Source organism: Impatiens glandulifera, chromosome 4 (genome assembly GCF_907164915.1).
Source record: "Impatiens glandulifera chromosome 4, dImpGla2.1, whole genome shotgun sequence".
Classification (NCBI taxonomy): Eukaryota; Viridiplantae; Streptophyta; class Magnoliopsida; order Ericales; family Balsaminaceae; genus Impatiens; species Impatiens glandulifera.
The window spans coordinates 12,167,654-12,178,339 of NC_061865.1; the positions used below are offsets into that span (position 1 = coordinate 12,167,654).

The 10,686-nt window shown below is 29.8% G+C and overlaps 2 protein-coding genes across 2 annotated transcripts; one reads left to right on the plus strand and one right to left on the minus strand.

Moving 5' to 3' along the window:
• The first annotated feature begins 4,069 nt into the window (after positions 1 to 4,069).
• On the plus strand, positions 4,070 to 5,901 carry LOC124936888 (AAA-ATPase At3g50940-like). The gene is made up of 3 exons (XM_047477419.1): positions 4,070 to 4,836; positions 4,912 to 5,212; positions 5,349 to 5,901. Exons 1-3 carry the CDS (start codon positions 4,097 to 4,099, stop codon positions 5,847 to 5,849), a joined length of 1,542 nt encoding a protein of 513 aa, XP_047333375.1. The 5' UTR covers positions 4,070 to 4,096; the 3' UTR covers positions 5,850 to 5,901.
• Positions 5,902 to 6,847: 946 nt separating this feature from the next.
• Positions 6,848 to 9,725, minus strand: LOC124934739 (zinc finger MYM-type protein 1-like). The gene is made up of 2 exons (XM_047475251.1): positions 7,611 to 9,725; positions 6,848 to 6,991 (listed from the first exon to the last, which is right to left on the minus strand). The coding sequence occupies exons 1-2, from the start codon at positions 9,723 to 9,725 to the stop codon at positions 6,848 to 6,850; spliced, it is 2,259 nt and encodes a 752-aa protein (XP_047331207.1).
• Positions 9,726 to 10,686: the final 961 nt, after the last annotated feature.

Here is a 10,686-nt window from a genome sequence, read left to right on the forward strand (position 1 = left end):
GACGTTTCAAAGTGTCCGGATTGCCGGGTCGAGAGTTGTGCTTAATTTGGATATATATGTGAGAGTAAATTGATACTTGGGTCGGATTATAGGTTGACCCGCTCATAAACTTAAAACGATTAAAAATAAAAATAAAATATTATATGTATGTTTCGAACTTGCAGCCTAACAACAAAATAAATATAATCATTTAACCAACTAGGCTAATAAGACTTTCTATTTTCAACACCAAATTTGATAAACGAAAATTCTTAATAATATAAGTTTAACTTTGTAACTAACTAATATATATAGTAATGCTTAATTTCAAAGTGTCCGGATTTTCGGGTCGAGAGCTGTGGTTAATTTGAATATATATGTAAAAGTAATTGGATACTTGAGTCGGATTGTGAGTTGACCTACATATAAACTTAAAACAGTTAAAAATAAAATTAAAAATACTATATGTATGTTTCGAATTTGCAATATAACAAATCAAGTACAATAATTTATCTAACTAGACTAATAAAACTTTATATTTTATATTTAGCACCAAATTTGATGACGTGAGAAATTCTTAGCAATATAAGTTTAAATTTTCAACTAACTAACATATATATATATATAATAATGCTTCAAAGTGTCCGCATTATAGGGTCGAGATCGAGCTGAGGTTAATTTAAATATATATGTGAGAGTAAATGGATACTTAGGTTGAATTGTGGGTTGACCCCCCATAAACTTAAAACGGTTAAAAATAAAAAAAGTTATTTGTATGTTTCGAACTTGCAACCTAACAAAATAAGTACAACCAATTAACCAACTAAGCTACTAAAATTTTATATTTTAAATTTAATACCAAATTTAATAAATGTGTTATTTTTAACAATATAAGTTCAATTTTTTAACTAATAATATTTATATGTTTGTTTCGAACTTAAAATGAAACCTACTTATATGTCTATTTCGAACTTATATGTTGACCCGCTGATAAACTAAAAACGGTTAAAAATGAAATTAAAATAATATATGTTTGTTTCGTACTTGCAACATAACAAAATAAATATAACTATTTAACCAACTAAGCTAATAAGATTTTATATTTTATATTCAACACCAAATTTGATAATCGTGGGACATTATTAACCATACGAGTTCAACTTTTTAACTAACTAATATAATAATAATAATAATAATAATAATAATAATGCTTAATTTTAAATTGTTTGGGTTGCCGGGTCGAGACCTGTGGTTAATTTGAATATATATGTGATGTCAAATGAATATTTGGGGTCAGATTGTGGGTTGACCCGCCTATAAACTTAAATGATTAAAAATAAAATTAAAAATACTATAGGTATGTTTCGAACTTGCAACATAACGAAACAAGTACAACCCTTTAACCAAGTCTGATTGGGAAGTGGTTTGCCGAGGGATAATAGGTCGGTAACAATTGAAAGTGGTTAAAAAAAAAAAATTAAATATTTGATTGATCAAAGTGTGAGGTCACGATAATAAATGTCAATTAAGATTGATGACTTATTTTTTAGGGATAAGAGACGTGTTAAAGTGTGACTAAGATGTGATTTGTCGAGAAATAAGAGGTTGTAAAAAAGAATGTAAGGTCACGAGATTATATTTCGATTGAGATTGGTGGTTGGTTTGTTAAAGAATACGATGATGTGAAATTGTGGGTTGGTTTCGGCGAAATATATATATATATATATATATATATATATATATATATATATATATATATATATATATATATATATATATATATGTGAATATATGAATTAGTGAGAAAGAGAGTTTAGAAAGATATTAAAATATATTTTTATTTTTTATTTTAATATTAAAACTAAAAAATAAAATTAATAATTAAAACAATATTATAAAATAAACATTAATAGTATAATATATATATATATATATATATATATATATATATATATATAAAAAGAGAGTTTAGTTAATTAAGAAAGAAATTGACATATTTTTTTAATAATAAATTTAAATAAATAAAATTAATAATTTAAAATTAATTTAAAACAATAATAAAAAAATTAACATTAATAGTATAATAATAATTCATTTATATATAAATCTTAGTGAAAAAATTAATAAAATTTAAATATATTAAAATAATAAGTATTTATTAAATATTTTAAAAATAAAAATATTATATATATATATATATATTTAATTGTTAGTCATATAAATTATATATACATACAAAACTATAAATATAAATCAATAATCTTAAGTACTATAATGGTTGAAATGTTAATGCAAACTAATATAGATAATGGTTCAAATTCCGTTAGGCACAAATTTTAAATTATTAAAAAGACATGTTGGTTAAAATATGAAATAAAAACGTTTGTTTATCGAAGTGAGGAGATGGTTGGATGCAAATGATATTGGTTAAAATTTGTGATGAAATTGGTGGGTAGGTAAATGACGTTCATAAAATTAGAGGTCAATTGAGATGGATGGATAAAATATGCGATGAAATTGGTGGTTGGGTAAATTGCATTCACGATATGGAAGGAGATGGTTTGCTGTTTGTTGATTTGACCGAAGTGAAAGTGTAAGGTCACAAGATTAGAAGTCAATTGAGATAGATAAAAATATGGAATGAGATAGTTGGTTAGTCAAAATGAGTATTCCACACAATTAAAGGTCGATTGAGGATTGATGGGCCAAAGTGAGAGTAAAAGAGATTGGTAATGTACCAAACTGAAAGTTTAAGGTCACACTATGTGATGTCCGATTATGGTGGATAAATGTGAAATGAGATGGGCTGGTTAGTCAAAGTGAGGATAAGTAATTCAGGTTGTTTATTGTAAAATATGTGAGAAGATTGATTGTTTGACCATAATGAAAGTAAAGTCTAGAGATGAGAGGTCGATTAAGATTAATGAGATAAAAATGTGGAATGAGATGGTTTTGATAAATCGATGTAAGTAAGGTCGATTGGGAATTGATGGGTCAAAGTGATGGTAAACGAGATTGATAACGTTAAAAATGGTTGATTTGACCGAAATGAAATTCTATAAGGTCACACAATATGAGAGGTGGATTAGGGTGTGAATAAATGTGGAATGAGATTGTTAGTTATCCAAATTGAGGATAAAAAAGTCAGGTTGTATAATGTAAAATATGTGAGGAGATGAGTTAGGAGATAAAATATAAATTGGGGATTGATGACCAAAGTGAAGAGTAAAAGAGATTGGTGATTATTGATTTGACCGAAAGTGTAAGGTCACATATGAGAGGTAGATTATTGGAGTGGATAAATGTGAAATGAGATGAATGGTTAACCAAATTGAGGATAAAGAAGGTTGGGTTGTATGCGAATGATATATGTTAAAATTTGCGATAAATTAGTGGTTGTGTAAATGAGAGTATTCTATTTTTATTTTATTTTAATATATTATTCGTGATTTATTAAGAATTTTAAACATTGAAATATATATTATTATAATTTTTTTCGTAATTTTTTTTGTTTATATTTTTATCCGTGTGTATCGCATAAAAATCTTCCTAGTATTTTCTAATATTACAAATTTTTTAGTCACTAAAACCACTCTCTAATAAATTAGAATGTACGGAAAAATACTCAATTTAAAAAAATTACGTCTAAAATGTTTTTAAATAACATTTCACTTAAAAACTTGACAAATTAATTAAAAAATATAAAAAATGATACGTTAAAATAAAAAAGTGTCACATGATAAACCTAAAAATTCAAAGTTCTACCATTTGATTAAATTACCTTAGATTTAACATTAAATTATCAAATGACTTAAACTTATATTTGACACACAAACTTAATAACAAAGTACTAGAACAACTAGATGGGTCTTAAATCAAATGTTTTGATTCCACCTTAAAATATTTTTGAAAATATCTGTCATGGGTCAAATCTTCTTACACATATTCAAATAAATAAATTAATAAATAAATTAGGTTTTATGTTTCCACATAAATTATAAGGAAGATTCAATCTAGGAAGATTCAAGGAAGATGAAAAATAGAACTAGTCTCCTTTATGATTTATCATATTCCTATAAATTCATTCCCATGAAACCCAAATCAGAAAAATCAAGTAATGGCTACTGATTCTGAATCCAACTTGTCTACGGCCAAAACCATCATCTCCGCGGTCGGCTCGGCCGCAGCCACGGCCATGCTTGTCAAGACAATAGCCAATGAATATCTTCCCGACGATCTAACCAGTTACATTTCCGGCGGCATTCGCTACCTTTTCACCCGATTTTCCTCTCAAATGATCATGGTCGTCGACGAATTCGACGGTCTAGTCAGTAACGACATCTACGACGCAGCCGTCATCTATCTCGGTTCCAAAGGATCCACCAGCAACAACTGCCGGCTCAAAGTCAGCCGACCGGAAAAGGAGAAGTCCATTTCCGTCGCAGTTGATCGGAACGAGCAAATAGATGACGAATTCGACGGCGTCAAAATCAAATGGGTTTCGGTCTGTGAAAAAGTCGAATCTAGAAACTTTCACAACCCACGTAACTTGAATTCTACATTCAGATCTGAGATCAGATGGTTCGAACTAAATTTCCATAAGAAATACAAGAAGAAGATTATAGAATCGTATCTGCCGTATGTTTTAAAAGAGGCCGAAGCTATGAAGAACTTGAAGAAATCAGTCAAGATCTACACTGTTGATCCAGGCGAAATGTACGGAAACATGTCCCATGCGTGGATACCGGTGAATCTTGATCATCCTTCTAATTTTGAAACACTGGCTATGGATTCAGATCTTAAGAAGACGATCGTGATGGATCTGAAACGATTCGTTAGCCGGCGAGAGTATTACAGGTTAGATAAATTGAAATTAGATTTTTAGTGTTTAAATTTCAGAAAAACTGAAATCAAACTGGATCTGATAAACAGGAAAGTGGGTAAGGCATGGAAGAGAGGTTATCTTCTTTACGGACCACCTGGAACAGGGAAATCGAGTTTGATTGCTGCAATGGCGAACCATTTGAACTTTGACATTTACGATTTGGAGTTGACGGCGATAGACAGCAACTCCGATCTCCGGCGATTGCTATTGGCGACGGCGAACCGTTCCATTTTGGTAGTGGAAGATATTGACTGTGCAGTGCAATTCCATGAAAGGGCGGGAGAAGCTCCTTCATCATCTTCTTCTTCTCCTTCAGATTCAGAAGAATCAAATGATAAGAAAAATGAGGTTAGTAATTAGTTCTAGTCTTATTGAGAATGAAGAACAAATAAGACCTGATTTTAGTACTATTGTTTAAATAGATTCTTAAACTTTATTAAATAACAAAATCTTACTAATAAATGTTTGTTTTGGTATATACTAGATAACATTGTCTGGCTTCCTCAATTTCGTGGATGGATTATGGTCGAGTTGTGGAGACGAAAGGATTATAATTTTTACCACGAATCACAAAGAGAAACTCGACCCCGCATTATTGCGCCCGGGTCGGATGGACATGCATATCCACATGTCTTATTGCACTCCTTGCGGGTTCAAAACCCTTGTTCATAACTATCTCGACGTTGATGATCACAAATCTTTTGAGGAAATTGAAGAGTTGATCAGATCGGTCGAGGTGACTCCGGCTGAGGTGGCAGAACAATTGTTAAAATGTGACGAAGACGATGTAGATATGGCGCTTTCCGGTGTAATAAGTTTTCTTCATGAAAGGAGAAAGGAAAAAGAGGAGGCTAATATTGAGAAAGAAGAAAATGAGGAGGCTAATATCAAGAAAGAAACAATATTATCTAAAGAACTACTAGTTAATAAACTAGAAACGGTTGAAGAAAATATGTTAAATAATGAAGATACAAAAACAACCTAAAGTGACTATATGTAAATAAGTTGTTTTTAATCATTATTTATCTTACTAATATCACTAAAATTAATTAAATTTATAATATAAATTCATTTTGGGTCATATTTGATGATGAATTGGTTTAGTGATAACCTCATTAGTAGTATGCTTTTCTAGACCTACTGTGAAATCTATGAAATAAATTGTAACTGTTACTTGAGATTAGGTAATAATATTAATTGAAGACTTGGAATTAGAAAAAATGACATAAATAATTGGAATACAATCTTTCAATTGTATTCCAATTTAAGTTTTTCGAAAACATGATACATTTAGATGGATGTCACATTGCGAACATGGGATCAAATATTCTTCGTTCTAAGAGATTGAAGCTTGGCCGATGGGAGGCTTTCCCACAATACATGCAAATAGGGCCGACCCTGAGATTTTGGGGGCCTATACAAATTTAAATTTTGGGACCCCTAAAATAGTATTTGTTTTTTAATTTTAATTAATAAAACAAAATATAAATAATTAATATATTATAATAGGAGACTAAAAAGGAGATAAAAAAATTATTTTTATAATATATATTTAATATTAAAGAAGAAAAAAGCGGAAAAAATAATATTAATAATATAATATTATTAAATATAAAAAAATTGGGGCCTATAAAATTGGGGGCCCTATACAAGTGGATTGGTTGCCTTACCCTAGGGCCGACCCTGAATATACTTTTTGAACGTAGTATGTTAACCTCGTACCTATAACTATGACACTCTACATAATTATGATACTCCAAGCTAGTAAAAAAACATCAATAAATAAGGGTTAATAATAAATAAGGGTTAATGCCTTGATTGAAAGCCTAAAATGCTGTTACTGAGAGTTATCAATAATGACTTATAATGCCGTTACCATTTGTTATCAAAATGAATGTTACGGATATTAAACAGTATCTGTAACAGAATTAGAGAGTCGTGACTAATATGAGTTTCAATAACGACTTACTGATATGAGTATCATTAGGACTCTACCAAAGACATTGTTGTTACTGATATGAGTATTAGTAATGAGATTTTTTCATTATTATTGCCATTACTGATACTCATATCAGTAACAGTTCTGCCCATGGTATTACCGTTACTGATATTAGTATCAGTAAGATTCTGCCAATGGCATTTTCGTTACTAATATAAGTATAAGTAAGGGCTTTGCAATTGGTATTGCCGTTCAAGGGCGAATCCAGGATTTTTTTTTGACTGGGCTGATTTTAATTTTTTAGTAATTAAATTTATCAATAAATACCCCTTATAAAATAAAATAAATATAAAAGATCTAAGAAATGAACGAAATACCCGATTTAATAACAAATTTATATATATATATAAATTATCTCGTATTATTGAAAATCTAAAAATTAGACAAGAAAATATATAAAATTTAACAAACTTTTACATATTATTTAAGTTGCAACCTTCTATTTTTTATAGAATAAAATTCATCTATTATTGAATCTGAATCAATATCTTCAACAAGCTCTCGTTCAATATAAATTATCATAGTATCGGCTAAAAACTCTTCTTCCATCTTATTCCGTTGAATAGTTTTCACATGTTTCATTGCTGAAAATGATCTTTCTGTAGTGGCAGTAGAAACTGGTAAAGTCAAAACAAGTCGAATCAATCTATCAATCAAATTATAATTTGATGACTTATTTGTTTCAACTAATCTGCGACACAATTCAATGATGGAAGACATATTTTGAAAATTCTCATTACGAGAAACATCAATTTTATAATGCTGGAGTTGAGATCTCAAATAATGCATTTCTTGTTCACTGAAGTCTCCTGGATAATACTTTTCAGCCAATTTGCAAATATCTTCACCTTTAAATGATTTAAAATTATCTTTAGGGTCCAAAGCAGAACTAAGTTTAAGGAGCTCTACTGCCTCATCACTAAATCTAGAATTCAACTCTTCTTGTTGAAAATCTATCACTGAATTGAAGATATTGAAATGATAGTGTTGTTGAATTGTCAACGAATCTTTTTGTTGACATGAACGTCTTGTTGCACTTTTGTATGAAGCATTCAGATCCGGAATTTCAATGTCATGTTGTGTGCAAACCATTTGCACGTATTCTAGTAGATGATCAAATCCTTCTTCTCTAAAATTGAAAAGTAGTGCTTTAGTAGTTGATACTAGATCCATGGCATTTATAATATCAAGAGATTTGTTTTGCAAAGCTTGACAAAGCAGGTTTGTAATTCCCATAATTTTTTGCATCATATAAAGTGTGAAAACAAATTCAAAAGATCTCAAAGTTATCAAACAACCACATGCTTCTCCACGTAAAGAACTAGACGATCCTTCTTCCACAATACTTTCAAGAACAGAAATAGTTGCACCAAACATATCAATTAAACTACAAATAGATTCAAAATGAGAGCTCCATCGAGTTGATCCACTACGATGTAAATTACCAATTTGATTCATTCCTTTACCAGTATCCCGTTCACCCGAAGTAATCATACGATCAATTTCAATAGTTTGAGCAGAATGTAACTCAGAATGCCATTTGGAGGAACAACCAATAAGATTAATAATGGTGGATAGTTTTGAAAAAAATAGCCAAACAGAAATCTCTTTTGTAGAAGCTCCAACTAATGCTAATTGCAACCTATGAGCAAAGCAATGTATATAATATGCATATGGACACTCTCGAAGAAATAGAGCTTGAAGTCCATTCCAAGCACCAGACATGTTACTAGCACCGTCGTACCCTTGCCCTCTCATATTGGTGACATTCAAATTATGTCGAGAAAGAACATCTGATATGCTCTTCTTTAATGTTGAAGCAGTAGTATTTGGAACATTAACAATATCAAAGAAACGCTCTCGTAAAATACCTAAACAATCAACAAATCTCAAAATAATTGACATCTGCTCTTTATTTGAAATATCTTTAGCTTCATCAACTAAAATACAGAACTTCGCATCTCCAATTTCTTCACGGATTTTTTTCCTTACTTTATTTGCAAAAATATGCAAAATTTCTTTCTGAATAGTTGGTGAAGTATATGTTGCATTTCTTGGAGATTTTTCTAATACTATATCACCAATATTAACATTCAATCGACCCATAAGTTTTATCATCTCTATAAAATTACCACGATTTTTAGAAGATGAAGATTCATCATGACCTCTAAATGCACAAGCTTGTAAACTAAGCCATCGAATACTCTCAATTGTCGTCTTAAGTCGTAATCGATTTTTCTGAACTTCATCTAAACTTTGGGCATTCAATATGTTGTCAATATGTCCACTTACTTTCATCAAATCTTCAACACATTTCACTGAATTACTATGTGAGGAAGTAGGACCTCCCACGTGAATTAAAAGTGGACATTTAACTCCATCGTTAACCCTTTTCCAGTTATTAAATCCATCAATAGTGAATGAAGGATTAATAGGTGATTTCTTTTGGAAAAGAAAATAAGGAAAACAAAATATTAAATCCTTTGATGAAGAATACTCTAACCAAGGAAACTTTTCAAACCACGAGTATTGAAATCTACGATACTGAGTTTGTGATCCAAACTTAGTTCTTGGATACTCATCTAACTTAGGTTGATACGGACCCATTCTAATATAAGACCGCCTAATTTCATCTTGTTGATTTATTGGATGTTGCCATATAGGAATCCGAATTGCGGGATCTCGTTCAAGATTATTAAGATCAATTTCAACCCTTGGAAAATTTAAAACAGGTTGTTCTTCTTCCGTATTAGATGTATAAGATTGAAGATTTACCTCGTTAACCGTAGATGTAGATGAATTTTCTTTATGTTTGAAAAACGACAATAATGTCTTTCTTTTTTTACTCCTTTCATTATCCATTGTAATCCTGTTAACAAAAATATAGAACTAAAATAAGAATATATAATTTATACAATCTTATGTTATAAACAAAATTAATTGAGAAAAGGTAAAGAAAACTAACCGAGAGATTCAAAAGAGAGACCAAAGATAGTTGTAGAGAAATTAAATCAAACAATCATTGATTATGTTCTAAATAAATAAAAATATGAAAGTTTAAGTGTGAATATAAAAAAATATAATATAATATAATATAATAATAATATAATTTAATATAATATAATAATATATATATATATATATATATATTATTATTATTATAGATAGATCATATTCTTATATAACATATTATATTTAGAGATATAAAATTTTAGCCAGCTGTATATAATAGATATTATATGTATAAAAAAAAAAAAAAAAAAAAAAAAAATATACTGGGCTACTGCCCACCGTAGCCCGCTGAGTACATCCGCCACTGTTGCCGTTACTCATACTTATATTAGTAACGGTTCTACCAATGGTATTGCCGTTATCGATATGAGTATTTGTAAGGGATTTGTCAATGACATTGTCGTTACTGATACTTATATTAGTAACGACTCTCCCATTGATAATGCCGTTACTGATATTTAAATATATTTAGTCTTTATTTGAATTATTAATATTTTCCCTTGTAAACAATATTAAATAGTTGTTTTTCTAAAAACATTTATATAAATAAAAACACTAATCTAAAAAATACTTAATCCAAAAAAATCAATCAATCATCTCAATACACTAATCAAGTAGGAGGGGGAGTGTGGCCGCTGAGAAACATGGATAATATCATGGCTATCTGATTCTTCATCTGAATCATTTTATCCCTCATTTGGTCACGCTCTATTAGTGAGTGCTGTCTTTCAGCCTCACAACACTATCTCTCAGCCTCACTCTCTTCACGTGATAGCCGTCTCTAATTCTCACACTCCTCCCGTATCTTTAT

What these genes read in the sequence shown, in the direction of transcription:
- LOC124936888 (XM_047477419.1), top strand. Translation starts at nt 4,097, where the DNA reads ATGGCTACTGATTCTGAATCCAACTTGTCTACGGCCAAAACCATCATC. An exon ending in AGCCGGCGAGAGTATTACAG is followed by an intron (nt 4,837 to 4,911) that starts GTTAGATAAATT and finishes TCTGATAAACAG; the next exon opens with GAAAGTGGGTAAGGCATGGA. An exon ending in CAAATGATAAGAAAAATGAG is followed by an intron (nt 5,213 to 5,348) that starts GTTAGTAATTAG and finishes GGTATATACTAG; the next exon opens with ATAACATTGTCTGGCTTCCT.
- LOC124934739 (XM_047475251.1), bottom strand. Translation starts at nt 9,725, where the DNA reads ATGGATAATGAAAGGAGTAAAAAAAGAAAGACATTATTGTCGTTTTTC. An exon ending in TCCAGCATTATAAAATTGAT is followed by an intron (nt 6,992 to 7,610) that starts GTTTCTCGTAAT and finishes TGCCATTGGCAG; the next exon opens with AATCTTACTGATACTAATAT.